Genomic DNA, 21,531 nt, shown 5'->3' on the forward strand with positions numbered 1-21,531 from the left:
CAGAATTTATTGATTTTTCAATGATTGTTTTGGATTGAATTAAACGAATAAAACAAATAATCCATTCCACCGTAAACCATAAACCCATAGTTATCTTTAGGGGTGACCTTACAGATGTTGTATCTAATTTTTTTTTTGTCCCCTAAGACTTTTGCATGTACATGAAATCAGACACACACACACACACACACACACACACTTAGATTTACATATCCACACTCATAAAATAAATAATATTATGATTAATGATATTATGATTGTGGGGGGTGAGGGAGGGGGTGAATAATGTATAAAGTTATAAAGTCACAGATAAATGACAAAATAAATAACTAAATAAAGTTAAAAGGAATATCTGAAATTTATGTAAACAACTAAATCATGTAATTATGTGGAAAAAAGATCATTTGATAAAAATTAATAACTGCAGAAAAAGAAAGCAAAATAATTTAAGTTTTTTTTCCCCTCTATTTTTTTAAGGTCCCTTAAAGAGGAGAACTATAAATATTCATGTTGAATTGAATGAAACATTTAAAAAATCGTGTGAAACTTGGATAAATATGAGGAATTCTAAATACAAAAGATGTTTAAATAAATGAACAGTGAAAATGAATAAATCATATCGAGAGTGCATCTTTAGTTTTGATCTGAGGATGAAGGAGTCCATCAGAGCGTGGAGCAGAAACTGAGGAGCTGGAGGACGAACCGTTACACTAATCCTGGAGACCCACTGGACTCCACATTCCACATCTGCATGGAAAAACTCACAGGCCATCTATAATCAAAACCCCAAACCTTTTATTGTTCTGTACATCATGGACGAGTGGCAGAAGATAATGAGGAGAAGCCGGGAAAGTATTACAGGTTTAGTTTTTTTTTTCTCCTTGCAGGATGACGTGATGTTCCTCTCACCAGCCCACCAGGAGACTCTGCCTGCTTTATCTCCAACGCAAACACCAGTTCTGTCTGAGACTGATTGCTAATTGCCGGCTCCGTTACTTTCACCAGCGCCGGAACGCTCTCCAAACGCGTGTGTTAAACGCGTCACATGATCCAAGCGTGTGTGCTCTATGTACTGCGGTCCAATCCCACGTGTCTGATGAAGAGAAAAACGTTCCTGGACTGTTAACAATTTGGCAAGAAGAAGTGTAAATGCGAAACAGAGTGTCAGAGTGGGGAAAAAAAGCTTCCTCTAGGGTTTTTTTTTTTTCCTAAGATGATTAAAGCTTTCATTATAAAAAAAGAAGAAAATGTAAAACAAAAAAAATCTTTTAGGGAAAATAATGTGAATTCTTTTTTTTTTTAAATAAGTGTTTAAAAAATCTTATAATGTTTAATTTGATATAAACATAATAAAATAACCTATAAATAAATAAAAATAAACATAATGAAAACACCTTTAGAAATAATATATATATATATATATATATATATATATATATATATATATATATATATATAAAACAGCCAAAAATGTAGAACTTACAAAAATTACATGTAAACACGTAAAATCTAAATGAAAATAATGTGATGATAAGTGAAAATTATTTTAAATAATATTAATCATAAAATCAGTTATCATCAGTTATAAATCATAAAATATATATACACGTGTGACATTCCCAGGAGCTCTCTCAGCCACAACACTCGCTCTGTGGTAGAGACGGAGGTGTGTCACTTGTGCATCTGGTTTGAGGAATAAAGCTTTGAGGTTATTTTGAAGAAGCAGCACCAGTTAACTGGCATTGTGTGTCCCAGTGCGGTCTGTGGTGGAGCCGTCTCTCAACGGGCCTCGAACTCACACCCTCCCGTGGGACACTAAAACATCCCCAGGACAAAGTTGGAGACGAAACCGCGTGTTGGTGTCGAGAGCCCCGATCACTCACACATCAAAGACCAGCCTCAATGGCCTTCTTCTCATTGTTCCTGTTTCTAACCACCATGCAGGTGCACACTATCGGCCAGCCGGCGTGGGGGGAGGGGCACCGGGCCGAGATCGTATCTACCTGGCATGGGCTCTAGGACGATACGTTCTTCGTAACTTCCCACTTAAAATTCCTCAACCTGTATGAGATTAAAACATCTGCATGCAACCGTTTGCACCCTCATGCCCCACACACAGTGTTGTTTTGTTTGCGTTTCATGTTGCAGGTCTCAGACGTGTTTCGTCGGATCCTGCGTCTGATAAATACAGAGAGACCGGGTCCGTGACGCTCTTCACTGCTGCTATCACATTTATTTATTTATTTATTTATTTTTTCCTACACTGGAGATATAAATAAAATTATAGTTTGTAAATTAACAAACAAACAAAAAAGTAAGGAAAAAAAACATGCTAAAATTTATTAAATTTTTAAAAAATTGCAAAAAAAAATTATAATGTTAATGTGGGATCACGTCTGGTCTGTAATGACGAATGACACGGGTTCTACAGTTTCGGAAAAGAAGTTATAAATAAAATGCAGGAAAAAATATGTGAAAGTAAATAAAAATTCAGCTGGTAAAAATGTGGAAAATGTATTCTTTTGTTAAAATAAGTGCGCAAACATCAATGTTTTTTTCTAAAACGAATGTTAAGTAAAATCTCATCTGATAAACAACACCAGACAACTATGTAAATTATTATTATTATTTTTTTGGTACTTTTATCTGCTTTCTCCTAGTGTTTTTTTTTTTTTTTGTTTGTTTGTTTGTTTTAGGATTCTTTGTTTGATTCTTTGTGATAAATAGCAATAAAAATAAAATAATAATAAAAATAATCTAAATCTAAAAAATGTAAATGAAAAATCTTAAGTTATAATATTAAAACTTATCTTATTTCTTTTTTCCTAAATACAAATATGAAGAAAATCATGTAAAAAATACATTTTAGAACATTTTATAAATGTAGAAAGATAATTGAAGGAAATGAAAAAAAATGAGTAATATAATGAGTAATAAGTAATGTAAATGAAAGCAAATCACATCCCATCCCTTATTTTTTTACAAAAAATTCATATATATTCATATATATATATATATATACGTACTGTATATTTCACCTTTATTTCATTATCATTATCTTGTTGGAAAATCTGAATGTGTAAAGTTCTCATATTCGACATCGAGGGTTACCTTAATCCCTCCGGCGGCACTGTGCATGCTTGTGGGACGTCTGAACTTGGAATAAAAGCTGGAGCGTCTGGAATTCTGGCTTCCTGTTCTTTCTGGAGTCAGCACCGATCCTCACGCTCTCCACTCGGTCCACCACTCGCCAAAATATTATCCCTGTCTTTTTGAATGAATCAGTTTGTTGTCTGGAAGCGCGGACTCTTGATTAATCCTTCTCACTGACACTGTATACGCTCCCGCTCTTTCCCTCGTCCTCGGCTCACCGCTCTAACATCCATCCTGCACTTGTTTTATTTCATGCTTTGAGTTTTTTCCAGATGTCAACTTCGGCCCAAGTGCTTTACGGTACACTTGATCAGGTTGCCCGGCTTCCGATCTTTACGATGCTGCTCATGTTCGTTCTTTGTTTTTAATGGATGAGTAAGGTCCTTACATTCTTCTTCTCGTCTCTTGCTGCATGTTTTAGGAAAATCCACACGGCCCAGGAGGTCTGAATTATAATTTTTTTTTTAAAAAGGATGAAGCAATAAAACATGAAATTTGTTTGATGTGTTTGAATTTATTATCAGAAAGAAATATTTTACATGGGAACGCTCTCTGAAAGAGGGAGAGAAGAAATAAAATAGAAGTGTAGCCTGGAAACCTTACGCTTGCTCGCTATATCGATCCCGGCCATAAAATGCCACCATGGTTGTTAACCGTTTGCATTAATAAAAAAACAAGAGACATTATTATTATTATTATTATTATTATTATTATTATTATTATTATTAATAATAATAATAATAATATTTAACTCTGACAATAGATGACTGTTATGTGATATGTGCTTAATTTTTTTTTTTTTTTTTTATTGTCCTGGGAAATTTTTCTTACAAATAAAATCGTAAGAAAAGATAAGATAGATGTTCCTACCCCTAAACCCTAACCTTGGCATTTACCACTTTAACCCGTATCAGTTTATAGTTTTACAGTATAGCCTGGTGTTGCGATGTAACGTAAGAAAAACTAACACTGCTGTGTTTAAAATCTATTTAAAAAAGTTGGCTTTGCAAAAATTAAAGTAGATTTGAATGAAATCATGACAGCACGATGTGAAGCAGGAAAGTAACACCTAGTTTTAAAGAAAAACTCTACCTGAAGGCTAGATGTGAGATTAAATAAAGACGTGCCGATCCACAATCAAAATTTTTTGTGCTTTCTTCTTTTCAAATAGTTATTAAACTCTACCTTTTCTATAATTCTTTTTAAAATTTTCAGGTTTTCTTTTTCTTCTTGTTTTTGTTTTTTTCTACCTATTGTTCTTCTCATGTCTTAGAAAAAGCTTTCGTTTTTTTCTTCTTTTCTATTTCTGTCACAGTTTCCAAGTTGGAGGCCTCAGGTCTTCTAAGAACCTTTAAGGAACCTCTAAAGAACCCCTGTAGCACAGCTTGGACAATAAAGAACAATATTAACGAATGGTTTAGGTCTCTGCGCTGTACGAGTGTGAGACGGACGAGCGAACGTTTTATTTATCGCCTGTGGCCGTGAGCTGAAAGGTGGCTGAAATGCTCTCGCTTGCCGAGAAGTTCTCCAACATCCTGTCTTGGCTTGAGGGCTGAAAACCAAACAGCGCACTGGGGGGGAGGGAGGGGCTTTTTCACCGCTCTGGGAAAGAGTTTTTCCCCATAAGCTTCATAAATCTGGGGAATATTCTGGAACAGACTGAGTTTTTGTGTAGTAGTCCTAAATATCTGCCATCCAGCAAGCCTCTCTCAGAGGAGCCGCGATAAATCACACCGCGAAATGTTTCTGCGATGTTAACAGTAGCCGAACACACCATAAAAACCAGAGGAGGACAAACTTTTTCGTAATTTTTTTTTCTCCTTTTTTACGTCTTAGTCTTTTTTATTCATTTGTATCTCCATAAAGATCACCTCATTGCTCGTCTTGAAAAGATTAATTATGAACCGTTTAAAAATTTTGACCCAATCTGTCTCAGTCATCCCATCGCTCTCTCTCTCTCTCTCTCTGTCCATCCTTTTTCTGCTCTGTCCCTGTGTCCCTGATCCCTCTTACAGATAGCGCTGTTTCATCTTCTCCAGTCCCATCTGGTAGAGCTTAGTGGCCATGTGGAAGCCATTGTGTCCCTCTGGATCCGCCGAGACCTCTCATTGGCCGTGTCTCACCCTCTTTAACATTCCTCGCCCTCTCATTCTGTCTCCTGCCTTTCTATTCTCTCTCTCTCTCGCTCTCTCTCTCTCTCTCTCCTGTTTTTGCTCATCTGTTCTGCCTGAGGCTTTTCTCTTTCTTTACCAGTCAGCGACTTTACAGAGCGGAGCAGATGATCTCAGCATTAAAGGTCACGTGCATTCCGTGTGGTCGTTATTCAATTCTCGACCTCTGTTCCATTCTGTATTCTGATTGGTCAGAAGGTGTTGATTAGTTTTCTAGAACAGCAGCCCTGACACTAGTGCAGGTTCATTATACAGTAGTGCTCTGATACCTTATCGTTTCTATCGTGACTTACGATAAGGATATTTTTTTCTTTTTTTTCTTGACCTCTTTTTGTTTGCTCTTCCACTTTTTTATGTTCCTCTTGTTTTTTTTTCACCATCTTCTGCCACCAAACCCCTTTATGTGTGTCTTTTTCTCGCGTTCTTTAACCTTTTATTGTTTTTCCTTTTCTTCTTATTTTCTTACCCCCTTTCATTTAAAAAAATTACCTAGTTTTTTTTTAACTAGTCGTTGTTTTGTCTTTGTTTTGTCTTTTTTCTTTCTCTTTTTTCTTTTTTTTTTTTTTACTTTTTGACCTTCTTTCTTTTTCTTTCTTTCTGATTTTTTCTTCCTTTTCTTATTACTTTTTTCTGTTCTCTCTCTATCTTTCTTAAAATCTATTTTCTTCTTTTTTTCCCCTCCTTTCTTTCCCTTATTTGTTTCTCAGATTCTTTTTTTTCTTTCTCTCTTTCCTTTAATTTCTTTCTTTTCCCTTCTTTATTTTACTTTATTTATTTTTTAGATTCTTTCTCTCTCTCTCTCTCTCTCTCTCATTTCCATGTATAGGAGGCTCCAGTGTCAGAGAGCAGAGGAGTTTGCTTCTCAGTAATGTGACATTTTTGAAGAGCATGAAGAGAGAGAGCGAGAGATGGCCTGGTGTTGAACGAGTGTGTACAGCTGCTGTGACGGATGTGAGAACAGGAACTCAGCTGTATTAAGGAAGTTAAATGTAGCTAAAAGGGAGATAAAAAGCAAAGTGTTGTTTTGAAAGAAATGACAAACTGTAATCATGAACGAGTCCCTCTGGACGTCAGGACGTGTTGTTTAAAGAACATAATCTGCTTCATGGTAGGAACAGTGACTCTGCGTCATCACTCCATTCCATCGTGGATTACTTTCGAATAACGGCATGACACGGAGTGGGAACTCCTCGCTCGGGTACGCTCGGGTACGCTCTAGTCTCAGCCTCAGACTCTCAGTCTTTCCGTGGCTGGTGAATAGATCGGAGACGTGGTACAGTGTGGTGTGGTGAATGAAAGTGGGCATGACGAAAGCCTGAAAGATATGCTGTTACCTCTCTCCCTCTCTCCCTCTCTCCCTCTCTCCCTCTCTTTCTCTCTTTAATGTTCCCCTCGTTCCATCTGCAGCCCCACAGTGGTTTAAAACACTAAAACAGGCAGGATTATATTTCCTGTCCATGTGGCTGATCCGCTGCCAAGATCTCACTCTCTTCACCACATCACACACACACACACACACACACACACATCAGCACAAATCCGATTCCTTATCCACTGAAAGCGCTGTATCCAGATTAGTCCAGATGGAGGGAAGTGTTTACGCTGCTAAAGTGTACGACACAGAAACATGCTGTTGGTGAAGAAGACGCTGAGGAACGTTAACACGACTAACACCTGCAGCTTCCAGCAGTGGAGCACCTGAACATGAACATCATCCTTTATACTTCCAACAACCCTTCAGCTGTTCACATCCTTAAACAGTTTGGAGAAGATCATGGTGTGACATTTAGAAATGTTCCTGCAAACTCATTGCAACGTACTGAGTCTTCCTCTTCTTCTTCTCGTTCCTCGCATGTCACCCTGCTGCACTTGCCCTTGTTCTTCTTCCTCCTTCTCTTCCTTGTTCACTTGTTCTTTTCATTTATCAAGTTCTACTTCCTTTTTTATCTTCTGCATCTTTTCATGTGGTCCTACTTGTTCCTTACTTCCACTATCCTTTCTTCTCCTCCTCTTTGTATTTATCTATATTTATCTTTGTATTCTTTTTCTACCCTTCCTTCTTTCTATTCCTCTTTTACAGTACTTTCCTTCCATCTTTTTCTTCTTATTATTTTTTAATCATCTTTTTTTTTTCCTCTAATAATTTTATCCCTTTATTTCCACCCCTCCTCCATATTGTTCTTTTTCTTTTCGCTTTGCTTCTTTGCTCGTTTTTAACATTTATTCTTCCACCTTTTTCTTGGTCATCTTCTTCTTTCACCTTTCCTTCCTTCCTTCCTTTCTTCCTGTACCCCATCCCAACAGCTGTTCCAGATGGCTGGTGTATGTGTGTGGTGGTAGTAGTAGTAGAAGCCATGAATGTTGATTAGGTTGCTTTAACGATGCCGTAATAACGTTAAAATGACTCCAGAGTAACTGCTGTTCCCGCTCCGGGTCTCGTCCCCAACGCGGCGGCCCTGTACTGTAGCTCACTCGATCAGCGGGACGTCCCTGAGGGTCAGCCTCAACGCTGCGACCCAGGAGAACATCCGATGCCCGTTAGCTGTGAGGTTCCTCGCAGAGAGAAGCCAGATCAGATGTTAATCACTTTTAATTTTCTTCTCCTGGTTTTGATCGACTAAGTGTGACCTTTAACCCTCAGGGAGCTCGAGTAACTGATAGCTGACAACTCTACTTCTTATCCCTAATCACACAGTAGCCACAACAATGCATTAGAGTGGCTCCAAAACCTGGGACATAACTGTGTTTTTTTGGTGCTCCTTTCTTTTGGCATCCATAAAGAAGCCAGTGTTTAGAAAGAGAAACACTTTTAGAGGCCAGTGTGTGTGCAGTGTGGTGGGAGGAGGAATGTAAACTGACTCGTCTAAATCCCTGAGCCTGTAGTCTGGGATGTACCTCGGCCTTAGACACCCGGCAGCCGCAACTGACTTAACGAGTAGACAGGAAACACATTCTGCTGTTTATTCCTTAAATATCTCATACATGCTCTCCCCAATTTAGTATCAGCCAGTCTCCACTCAACCACCCAGCTCTCCCTGGTTATACGTACAACAGGTTTAAATCCGTTAGAGTGAAGAGTCACGTGACCAGACATCTCTTCAAAGACAGCCATGATTGGCTAGTGTTACAGTGATTGACAGGGCCCAGAGAGTATGTCCCTCCCACCCAGACAGCACATCCCATTTCTCTTTATCTATTGGAATTCAGACTCACCAAATGTTTTATGGTTTTGCCCTTTGCAATTTCTTGCCAGATTATTTGCACATTGTAAAATATTCTTGGGTGGCACGGTGGTGTAGTGGTTAGTAGTGATGGGAAGTTTGGATCATTTTATTGACTCGGTTCTTTGGATCTCCTTCATCAAAATAAACAAATCTTTTTTTGAGTCATTCCGTTCATTTTATTCTTTTGATCTTAAATAAAATAAAATGTTACATTTTCAATAAGCAGACCACCAACACGTCAACATACACACATTTTGGTTATAGTTCCAGTAATGAAAATATTACAATACAGCTAAGGACATATTATAATAAACAGAATGAGCAGCTCACCTCTCGTATCTTCTGGTCCGAATCATTCGTTTGTTCATAGACGCAGTGCTCCGCAATAAATTCAAAAGGACGAATGACTCAGACTAGAAGACTCATGAGAAGAACCGTTCAATTCTGTTACCCATGTATTGCTTTGCTATGGGAGTCACGTGACGACGACTTCAGACGACGAACGAACGTCTTCATCCATTCGGATTTTTCTGATTAAAAGCATGATCGCAGTGTAGATCTCCATCACAAAATCTGACATTAACGACCCATTTTATCTTTTAACTTTAATACTGAATCTAAAAACGGCTTTCCAGACACAGGTTTAAAATGTTTGTAGTTTGTTTGGGTTCTGTGCTGGTATGGTTCTGACACTCCTCTCCCTCACGCTCGGGGAAAGCCCAGGTCTCGTCAGTGCGCCTCATGTTCAACAAAGCACTTCCTTCTTTCTTTTTCTTTTACTTACACCACCTTTGCCACACAGGACTTGTTTGGAATTCGTGCAGCGGCTAATTCAAGCAGTCACTCAGCGCTGCTCAACAGCTGCGATGTCCTCTGTAGATACACGAGCACTTGTCAAATACTCCACGAGACAACACTACACAACACTGCTTCTCATTCTTTTCTGTTTTTATCTTGAGGCACTCATGTTAATTTATTTCAAGGAAGCAGCTGTGGTACAAACATAAGGAAGGCATGTTGTTGTTGTTATTATTGTTATTATTATTGTTATTATTATTATTATTATTATATAACTTGCCCTTAAGCAAAAGCAGGGAGAAACAGAAACACTTGGTTTCCATGATCGGATTTGTTTTGGTTCCAAAACAGAACAGCAAAAGGGTTTTTTTTGTGGGTGTCCTTTTTCCTCTCACGCCAGGATGCTAATCGTTCTCCCGTTCTTCAGCAGCTCATCATGAAGAACATCTTCCTCAGCCTTGAGTCTGTAATATTCCTCCAGAGAGCTCACGTCCCTCGGCTTGTTCTCCATCCAAAACTCCTGAACGTATATTTCAGACTCGAGTGTGCCAAGGAAGTTAACATCTCACCTCTGTTTTTCGCGCCCGCCTACACAAACGACCTTCGCGCACCTGAAACTGCGTTCCTGCTAAGAGTTATGGTTTCACTGATCGACGCAGAGAACCAGAGTGAATGGGCCTCTCTGTCTGCGCTAAGCTGTCAGGTTCTGTTTCCTGTCAGACGCTCCCTTAATGTAACTTCGATGGTTTTTCACATAATTCCTTTCGAAGCTTGGAGTCTTGCGAAGTTTTCCATATGCTCCGCCACTCGGCTCACGCTGTTAATGTGACCATGGTTCGGGTTCCAGAGTCGGACTGGCGCAGATGTTTTGATGAATCGTGGCGTTTATATGAAGTCATTTTCGACACAATTACCCACACAGATCTGTAACGTACTCAGGCCTCTAGCTTTCTCAAGCGTTTCTAATTTGACCCCTTTATCGAATGAAACTTTCTTTCCATTGGGACAAAACTAAACTACCCCCCCTACTAGTGCTAAATAGAACCTCATTTCTAAGATGGTATATTGTTAGTTATATCTCTATAACATTGATTTTAGAAAAAGATTCCTTCGGTTCGAATCGGTTGTCCATCTAAACCCTACAACAGAGTGTTTTACTTTTAGAACATCTACCCTTTTACAGAACCACACATGCTTAGGAAGAACCCTAGAACCCTTAAATGTTTGAAGGCTAGGTTCTAGGGGTTCTAAGGGTTTTCACTTCCAAAAAAAGGGTTCTGATAGAACCACCCTAAGAGGCTAGACCTGTTAGCAAACCAAAGAGCCATACACACATACATACAGTACGTTAAGCCATACGCAAATTTGGATTTTACTGTATGTTGGAACCTGTAGGTTACTTTGCAGTTTTTCTTGCAGAAATGGTTCCAAGAAAGGGAAGCCCTTAATATCCATTCTGGGGGAACCTATGAAGGTTTTTTGTCCTACAACAGGTTGTCTTTAAAAGATTCTAAATAAAATCATTTAGAGAAGCTTTCTAATAGAATCTTGTTGTCAAGCTAGCTCCACCAGCCATCCAACAAACCTTACAGTATACACATTTAATTTTCCAAATATTAGGTTCTTTAGTTGGGTCTCAGTGAGAAACCATTAAAGCTTCTATGTATGAACTTAGAATTTGATCATTTGGTAGTTTCTCTTTGTTTGGGCCACCTAATGATCCAATAGTCTCCTAGGAACCCTTGACGAATCCTAATATCCTCTTGCTTCTGAAAGCATTCATTGCATTACAGCTGCTAATAAGTCAACCAGATGAAATGCGCTAGATACAGTAAAGTCCACTAGATGATGTGCACTCCATAAAGTCCACTAGATGAAGTGCACCACATGGTCTACTGCTGTGAGGTAATTGGATAGTTGAAGAACCTCCTGTCCTCCTCCTTGCCAAGCAAAACATATGGCAATAAAAATGGTTTGCCAGCTGTTTGATTTCTGCAGGTTTGCTCAGGACTAATAGAGCATGAAAAGGGTAAGAGAGATGCAGAAAGAGAGAGAGAGCAAGAGTTTGGGTTATATTGTGAGTGTAAGAATGTAGGGAGGGTAAAAAACCGGAGATGTTGTGCATTATTCAATAAGATGACTATGTCTCCTTATGGCAGACTTTAGGAAAAAGCTTGTAGAAAGAAAAGTAAACATGGGCTTGAGGTTTTAAAAGTTTCTTAGTGTGCCAGAACTTAGCCATGGCCCTACGTAGGTTCATACTGTGGGATTTCTTGCAATTTGCAAAACTTGCATCATAAGAAATACTGTAGCCTTTGGTATCAAGGTCCTTTTTCTTCACCCCGCCCTTGTTTAGATATCTTTTGACACGTCTGCTTGTTTGTTTCACTGAACTTCCTGATCGCTTTACATCTAATTTTAAACCGGACGGATGCACGCTAACTAGGCATGGTATCATATATTCTGTTTCTGCCTGCGTTTAGTTTGTCACGCACTGTTTATTTCCACACAGCTGAGATATGCTGTAATGTTTACAACAGCTCCAGATGCCTAACATTGTCAGTCCCCCTGTAGCTACGGCCTGTATCCTTACACGCACCCAAGCACACACGCTCCCTATGTTAAACAGATGACATCATCAGCCTGGAAAGGCACTGCACTGCACTCCTCGTCTTGTTTTGCTTTTTTCTCGTTCTTTTTTGACTTATTCGAATCTTTAGTTCTTTATACATTGTTCCCAGAAAAAGGTGCACTGTGTTGCCTCACAGTGTCTGCGCTGTGAGTGTAGAGAACGGGGTTAACACACCATGTCCCGAGGGGTTCCCCTTTAAAATGGAACATTAACACACCAGGAAAAGGTGGATGAGGCAACCAAACCAAAATAAAAAAATAAAAGAATAACAAGTAGAAAGCTAGACTTGGTATACATCCAGATGTATTCTTTGCTTGGCTTTCCGGGGGAACCCCATTCTCTTATAGGGAAGTTAAAATATATATATATATAAGGTGCTACTTTCTTGGAAACTTTGGATGCCTTGAATATTCTTTGGTTCTTTAGTTCTTTGAGGGAATCCTACATGGTTTTATGTTAGAACCCTAAAACACAGGGTTTCAGTTCAAGAAAACATTCCTAAGGAAATCTCGTTAAAACTATACACCTATTAACCTTTAGATGTTCCTGTGTTGTCTCAAACAGTCAATAGAGTTTGAAATTTTTACTCGAAAGGGCTCCTAGGAGAACTTATTTAAAAAGCTAAAGTGATTGTCCTTCCAATGTCCTCATGCAGAACAACTTATTGGTTTATTTTTTTTAAAGGTTCATAGAAGAACCTCTTTTACCTCATTTCCACTACACTGGTGCTGGTGCCAGGTGCCGCATTTACACTGCAGCTGCATGGTAATACGTCACAGACCACGCCCACTAAACAGAAACGACCATGGCCGAAGTCAGTTTACTGGTTATTCTCCAAACTAGTATAAAAATGTATTTTAGTATCCAAAAGCAGTTTATTCGACGTGTTATATATAGAAAGTCTTTCTTCAGTTTTTTTAGCTTATACACTATTTGGTCATTTGTTCGTGTGAAGCCTGCGACTATTAGTTCTTCTCTTATTTCCTCATACACTTTTTTTTTCTTAAAGCACTTTCCAAATACTGCTAAATCTCGGCGAATGTCCAAATTGCAGAAAAAACACTTTTGTTTCGTCCGCACTCCACATTAACGGACTTTGGGTCTCCGCCATATTTTTTTAAATGCTCCATATAACTCCGCCCACCGCTCGTCATGTCACGGGTTCTCACAACTAGACCAGCAGAGTTTAGGGGCCGGTTTGGTGCTTATTTTTGGGCACCGGCACCAATTTTTTTTCTGTGGAAAAGCGCCGCGCTGGTTCCAAAATTGGGAACCGGCATGGGAACCAAAGCAGTGGAAAAGGGGTATTTGAAAGACTAGAACCAGTAACTTTCTAAAGAACCATACATTTCTTTTGCTTTAGAAGTTCATGCATTTCCCTTTCATTAGCATCACTCTTCAACTGAGCAATGAACTTTTCAAAAAGGCTCCTCACAAAGGAGAACCTCTGTATCTGTAACTCATATTTTCCTGTGTTGTCCCTCTGAATGAATCATTATAGGAGCTAACCTTTAGTGAATGGGTTTACTTTATAAAAAGGTCCCCAGTAGAACCTCCTTGATGATGCTGCCACCACTGGCCATCCATATAGACTTTTTTGGAGTTTTGATGTGTTTTGGTCTTTTTTGGTTACCTGTTGGATGAATCCAAATGTAAAAGAATTTCAGCTGCAGGGTTTACTTTTCCAGACAACTTCTAGGAGAACATTTTTGGAAAAACTAAACTGATTACCCATCCAAAGAACCCTACACTGATTGAACCTTTTGATGCTTTAGCAGTTCTGTCTAGGAGAAGACCTATGTAGAGCTATAGAAGAGGACATTTGAAGTCTGGAGTGAAAGCTGGGTTTTGTAAGTCTGCAGGCATAGTATATATACAGAAGAGAGAGAGAGAGAGAGAGAGAGAGAGAGAGAGTTGCATAATTATTCACCTCCTTGAACTTTTCCTCATTTTGTTACAGTTACAACCCAGAACTGAATACACATGGCCTTATTTGATCGACAGCTGCGCAGTTTTAGTAGCTTTAATTATCCCAGTGGCTAGTAAGTGTGGAAAGCTACACAGCTGCCCTCTTTCTAATCTGTGTTCCCTTTATTGTCTTGTGCATAGCAGAAAGCTTGAAAAGCAAGAAAATAAAGGTCGAGTGGAACAAGGGGCACATCTGGAACCGATTATGTTCATGGTTTTACATTCATTTTTCGTGTTCAGTTCGTCATCCAGATTGGTTATTGCACTATTTTAATCCCAGCTTTCTGACTTTATTCATGACTCTGCATATTTTACAAGTGACACTAGTGCTTAGCAAGACAGAGACATTCTTGTCTGGAGCAAAAAAGCCATTTTGGGAGTCAACTTGTAATCTGAGTCACAGATTGCCTGCCCAGTACGATTATCAATTCAGAAGGTTCATACAGAGGGCGGTTCTATGGCTGCCATCTATCTGAAAAAGAGAGATTTAAACCGGTGATGGTTTGACTAGCAAACTTTTCAGAGCGACATGACGTTCTCTCGTCCTATTGCCCTCCTTCAACCCTTCACAAGGGTAAGCGCTGTACTAATGGAAACGGTCCAAGCCCCAAAATCTCTCTCCAACAAGAGCCAGCATCGGGTTTTGATGTACTCACGAGCAAATCCGCAGTTCCCTGTTGGCTCCGGTGGAATACAGCAGGAGACTTCTGAGGACGCTCTGAGAAATCTCTTTCATTTCCTCTGAACAGATCTCATTTGATCAAGAAAGCCCAGTCTGTGTGTGGTATTCTGACTTCAGTTTTATTAATGTTTGAGCCACAGTGAGGAAGATCTCATTTTGATTTGACATTTGCTTACGTCTGGTTTCAATTTTGCCGCAGAAGTACCAGAGACGATCCTGGGAGAACTGACGCTTATCGTTAAGTATGAGCAGGGCTAGAGGTCGATATCTGTTTCCTTTTTGCAACATCATGTAAGAAGAAAGGGTGCATTTGTTAGATAATGGTTGCTAATCCTTGCTAATGCAACTGCCATGCTTTTGATTCTTGGTAAAATCCAATGCTGGGAAGAACAAGAAATGTTAAATGTCAAACTTGCAATAACGGCACATGATCCATCATGAAGACTGATCCGAACATTTTCCTTAGTGTATTTGAAGTGAAATCAGAATGGATGTTCTTGTTGTATCTGACCTGGGAGACATTCCCATCCTCCTATCTTTGTCCTGTTCCAGTGATGTGCCTGTCCAGTTAAATGATTTATAGAATGCATTGTCAGCATTTGGCAGACAACCTTATCCAGGATGAATTTTTTATCTCACGATACATTTGACTAGTTGAAGTTTAAAGACTTTGCTCCAGGGCACAACAGTGGGGGTTTGAACCTGGGACTTTCCAAAAGTGGTCCAACTCCTTAATCAGTGACCTACCCCTGACCGGTCTAAGTGGGATGTGAGATTATTATTTTTTTTTTAGAAGAACAGCTTATCTCAGGTTGTTAGGAAGTTGGGGAAGTCCAGAATGCAGGATCAGCCATGATATGGCGACCCCTGAAGCAGTGAGGGTTTGCTGAAGGGCCCGACACTGGCAGCTTAGCAGTGTTGTGACTTGAACCTCTGACATTCTGGTTAGTAACCCAGAGCCATAACCACTGAGACATCTAGTTCATCGATTTGTGCCAATTAGAAATGACCTCCTCCTAGTTGAAGTTCTATAGTGCTCTCACAACCTCAGATTGATTGAGAATACCTTTTTGTTTTTGCTGTAGTACCAATATTTATACCATGTGTAAAATTTTGTAATAGAAATTTATATATACTTCTGTAAGATCTACTGTTTGGTGGTTGCCATTGATGCTTGACCTCGCCATAACCCCAAAAGCAAACTCCACCGTATTGTCAAGAAGATTTTCCTGGTTAAAGTAGAGAAATCTGGGCGACGTCCCAGTGGTTTGGTGCATCTTGAATCCTGTTTTTCGTCAACAGATGATAATACATGTGTGGCATAATGGACAAGACATACTGCATGAGCAAGAGCACTGATGGCACCTTGATAACCACTACATAGTCTTGCTTTACTATCAGTTATTATCTCAGAGAGAAGCGATAAAATGGAGGAATGCTGCGTAAATAAGAGCAGTGGAAGAGAGTAATAACCACCATATTGTTTAATTGGAAATGACATCAACCAGCACACGCGAATACCGTTTAGATGATTGAGGGTGGACATTAAGGTAGAAGGTTCTTTACATAGATCTTTCAAGTGTTCTTCATCTCAGGCCGCAGCGCTGTGACATAGCGCTGTAGCATCCCTGTTCTGTTGCTCGGATCAAGTTTTCACTTCTTATTCTCAATCTTCCACCTCTCGTTTCTCCTCTGGTGTGGAATGAAAGGGGGATCTTAGATTTCCGTGAAGCTGTCTTTATGTGAACGTCTATACTTTAAAGCGATTGATGAAATTGACTGTTTAGAATCGCAAACTTTAGATTTATTCATCAAAGTAAGAGTTTCATGAACTTTATAGCTACGCGAATGGATTAATCCCATTAATTGGTCTCCTGAGAGCATCAGGTGAAACCATGCATTCATTTACGTGTTAGTCGGAAAGGAGAAAGTTAAGGATAAAAGAAGATAAGCTTAGCAGTAGGTTCGATTTTCGTCGCTGATTCAGAACACTTTCCCTTTGACAGAGTTTCGGATGCTGTTACGCTTCGTGCACCTTCCTCGGTTTTAAGGTAACTGTGGGAGAGCTGAACCCGCTGTGCAGTTACAAGCAGCAGAAAGTGGGATCTTATGGCCAATTAAGTGCTTAAAGGCTTGAAGGAATTTGTAGGCAGTCAGGAGTTCAGGTTACGCCTGGCTTTGATGTGCGTTAGACGATCGTCGGAGAGATGGAAGAGATTGGAACCGGTCCAGGAAAGCTGGAGGAAATACTTTGAATTTCAAACTAATAATAATAAAAAAGACATCCGTGTGTGTGTGTGTGTGTGTGTGTGAATGCAAATAGACATCCTGTTCTGTTTACCGTGTTAGAGGATGTTTCACTATGATGTTGCTGTAAAAAGCTTATCTCATCTCAGTGGTGTGTGGAGTGTTAAACCCCCCAAAAGCAAATAAATAACTAACTACCGGTATGACTGAAACAGTTGAGTCTCTTAAGGAAAGAAATTAACATGAAAAGCGTTCACATGCCCGAATGATTAAATAAAGAGGCTCGGATGCTTTTATATAGAAGCTGAATCCGTAGTCCGGGTGGAAATTTTCATCTTATTTCATAAATCGTGTTTGAAAGTTTTGTTAAGATTGAGTTTCACGACGTTTCAGAGCCAAGAGTTGGCTTCGGATGGTGTGAGTGCGGCTTTTCCTGTAAACTGGCCAAGAAACAGGAGCTCAGACCAAAAAACAAGGGGGGAAAATTGTTTCTGAAAAGGTGCCAGTGTGTAGTGCGGAACCGCTCCGCGCGTTTCCGTCGGAAAGCCGTACAAAATAAGTTCCAATTCGTGATGGAGAACTGGTGAATTTTTTCACTGACAGCTTGAGAACACATCGAGCAGCTTGTACTATTTACATACAGTACCTAAAGCTGATTTAATCTCTCTCTCTCTCTCTCTCTCTCTATCTATCTGCAGTTCTCCGTGATGAATTCCGGCAGAACCCCAGCGATGTCATGGTGGCCGCTGGAGAACCGGCGGTGATGGAGTGCCAGCCTCCACGCGGACACCCAGAACCCACCATCTCCTGGAAGAAAGACGGCGTGAACGTAGACGACAGAGATGAACGTATAACAGTGAGTGTCTGGGTTCTTGTTAAACATCTGTGGTTCATTTCGGGCGACAGAAATTTTAGCCCACTAAACCTTAAAGGTCTTACGTGATACAGTATCTATGACACATATTAGCTTTACTGTTCTCTGATTTCTCCAAAATGTTGTTTTTAGTATCCAAAACATAAAAATTCCATCACAAGGTGAGTTCAAGTCAAACTCAGACTTTTGATTGGGCAGAATAACAAAAACTCCCTTTATGTCTCTATATAATCCCCGGCTACACTAATGCACTTATCCCAGTGTTTCACTAGCACTTGGACACCATCAAGGTAGAAAGTTTTCTCAGTACGCCGGTGCCTTGATCGATCTGCGCCTGCTTCACGTCTGAAACGCCGGCCTCCCAGGAACTCCTTTAATGGCCCAAACATGTACACATGGAGGTCAGGACTGTACTGGGATGTGGCAGTAACTCCCAGCCGAATTCCTGTAAATGCATTTTAAAGGAAAAATAAATGTTAAAGAAGAAATGTCGTCATTGTATTTGCTAATTTTAGAGGAGTAGCATATCTTTGTTCAACTAGGAAGCATTAGCATAAATACTTTATGTGGAACTGTCTAGCACTGTGAACAGTTTTCGTCAATGAGAAAAAAATAACTCTACGTTTCATCATATGTTTTAATTTACGTGATTTATGTAAGGAATAACAGTCTGGACTGTAGAAAAATAATCCCCGGCTGGACGTGACGCAGCCCCGCTGTGAAGCGGAGTTACTGTTAAAACCATGCAGTGGATTATGTTCGTATAACCACGTGTCTTTTTTTTCTGTTGTTTCCTGACGTTCCATGTCTACTTAAGGGATTTCACTAGCTGTGGTTTCATGGACGATATTTTTTTAATCTGATTGAAATTAATCTGATGAGAGACTGGAGGGTTATTCTTTCCCCACCTTTTACAACAGTGTTGCTAGTAAATACACCTTTTTCCTTTTTCTTTTTCAGATTGAGCTTAAAAAAAAGTTTTGAAAAATTAGGGTACTTTTAGTGAAACAACGTAAATGTGTATGTTATAGAGCTACAGAGTTCCAGCACTGATACCATTTGGGTGTGTGTTTTTTACGGGTGGGGTTTCCGTAGTGTCAGACCCTAGACGGAGTGCCAGTCAATCGTAGGGCTCACACACACATACACACACACACACACACTACAGCCAATTTGGGAATGCCAATTAGCGTACCCAGAGGAAACCCACCAAACACGGGGAGAACATGCACTCAGATGCGCACAGACTGCCAGGGTGGGAATTGACCCTAGACCCTGGAGGTGCAAGACGACAATGCTAACCCCCACCGCCGTGCTGCGCGACCCCTCTGTTATTTAGATTAAAATTTATTCAGAGACAAAGTCGTATCGGGTCAGATTGCTCCGACTGAAGCTTTTAAACGTTACAGTTTTACTCTGATAATTTATTAATAAATGACACGTCGAACATATTCTGTGAGTTATTTTCAGTTATCATTTTAACAATAAGCAGTTGTTCTCTCTCTCTCTGGAAAATAACAGTATGATCTAGATCGTGACTGTTACAGCCCGTTCCAGAGACACCCGAGACTCCTTCAGTGTAAAGTAAATAAGTCTCCCAACAATAAACTTGACTTCACCACAAGTTATATGTTTTAAAAAAAAATAAAATAGTTGAATATGTGTTAAAGTTGCTCATGCGGTTTAGGCTCTGGGTTACTGATCAGAAGGTTCCAGGCTCAAACTACCACTGTTGAGCCCTTGAGCAGTTAACCCTATCTTCTCTAGGGGGTGCTGTATCATGGCCGACCCAAGCTTCCTAACATCCTAATACAAAAAAATAATAATAATAAATCTTTGTAACAAATAATTTATTGTTAATAGAAACAATAATGTTAATCATTTTATGGACTGTCTGGGCATTGGTGGCTCAGTGGTAGGTTTCTCACCTGGCATGCAGAAGGCCCGGGTTCAATTCCCAGCTGTGCACAAGTTGCTGTGCGGATCTGATGGCCCCCTTGAGCAGCTGAAAGACAAAAAAACTTCCATCCGACACTAAATATGCTTACTGTATTTTACTTTTAGTTTTAGGTGCAGAAGATCTTTTGGTTAACTATTTAATCCTTATCGTGATTAAGAAGTCATTGTTGGATTCGTATCAGCCTTGTTCTGCCGTCACTCTGTGAGATCTCGTTATAAAAGCCATGCCGAGTGAAAATATTTTGTGATACGACACATCGCACACTTCTCTTCCCATAAATACATTACACACTTTATTTATTGTAGCTGACCAGATCTGTTATTCCAGTGATTCTCATAAAGATCACATTGTGAAATCTCGACGTTCTCACTGATGATTTATACTGAGCCAGAATGAGTCAGTCACTTGCTAACAAAGACATCTTGAAGGATCCTTTTCTGGAAGTAAAGTGGTGTTTTCGGTTTGAGAGCAGATGGTGGAGCGCCCCTGTGCCATTTCTCTGCGTAGTTTAGTGTGTTAGTAGTCGAGACTGTCGTGAACAGAACATTATTTAGGGGGAAGAAGTTCACACACTGCAGCACAACGCGGTCTAAAAAGTGATGAAATGCAGGGTTTGAACCTGGGCCACTAATTAGTTTCTTTTAATTAAGAGCAAGTGAAGTGAAGGCAAGGAATTCATTACTCTTGCTTCTATTATGCACACACACACACACACACACACACACAGAGCGAGAGAAAGAAAGAAGGAGAGCCCTAGATGATGTAGAGACTCTATTCATTTATTTATACAGGATTTAAAAAGAGCTCCAGGGTGTGTTAACGTTAATCAGACTGCTGGCAGGACGAGTAAAAGATGTGGTTCGGCGCTCTTAGCGGATTTACAGAAGCTCCTGGTTCCTAAACGTGACTGACGTTGGGATTAGGTGCAATTTGCACAACTTATCTTAACGACTCGGGGTGATTGTGCGAAACATATACAGTACATACATACACACATGCAATGCACGGAGAGATGATTTTTTTTTTTTTTCATATTGTTCCCTAACAAATAAAACAAGCTGCAAAGCACAGGGTTCGCGTTAATGCGTTTGTTCTCACAGGACGTGTAGCGTCGCTATGGCAACACCGCATGCAAAAGTGACTTGCGTCAAACAAGCTGATTATAAAACATGTTTCTTTGTTGATATGATGTCGGGAAGTTTTCTGCAAGTTTTCTTTGGAAGGAGTCTCCAGTGCCAGCGTTTTTAGTTGTTGTTGTTTTTTTTAGGATAAATTTGCGTAACTTCCTCCCGTCAGTTTCCCTCTCGCCGATGGCACGAACTTCTCCGCTTCTCCTCCCCGTGCCGTTTAATCCGCTCAAACAAACAGTGACATAATGACACTTCAAAACTCTCCAGCACGACGGGGTGCCTTAAATAAACGCTGCATCTCACACACACACACACACACGTTGTTATTTATGCTTCGCTCCTGCTTCACTCACGACTTCTGTTTTAAGTTGTGTTTTTTTCTATTTATTTTTATTATTATTATTATTATTATTATTATTATTATTATTTTTTATCAGAGAAAGCACGGCTAAAGTTGGCATCCGCTTGCGGAGCGTTCCGTCTCAGTCGGCTCTTTCAGTTTAGCATTTAATTTTGCCTGGTATTCTAATGCATTCATTTAAAAAATAAATAAATAAAAATAAAAGCTGTGCAGGTAAGCCGTGGAATGCTGCAGAATAAGTTATAAGTCAGAAATAAGTTAGAAATATGATTCTTACGCTACTGTATGTCTGGACACATTTTTTTTTTGTTTATTTACTTAATGTATTTAT

General features: G+C 39.7%; 1 protein-coding gene across 2 annotated transcripts in view; it reads left to right on the forward strand.

Annotated features, from left to right (window-relative positions):
• robo1 (roundabout, axon guidance receptor, homolog 1 (Drosophila)) overlaps positions 1-21,531 on the forward strand; it is a 278,052-nt gene that overhangs the window by 204,023 nt on the left and 52,498 nt on the right. For both annotated transcript variants that reach the window (XM_053506706.1, XM_053506705.1), the window contains one exon: positions 17,574-17,731. In XM_053506706.1, coding sequence (XP_053362681.1) covers positions 17,574-17,731 — 158 coding nt within the window. The remainder of the gene's footprint in view (positions 1-17,573; positions 17,732-21,531) is intronic.

Source organism: Clarias gariepinus, chromosome 11 (genome assembly GCF_024256425.1).
Source record: "Clarias gariepinus isolate MV-2021 ecotype Netherlands chromosome 11, CGAR_prim_01v2, whole genome shotgun sequence".
NCBI classification, from domain to species: Eukaryota; Metazoa; Chordata; class Actinopteri; order Siluriformes; family Clariidae; genus Clarias; species Clarias gariepinus.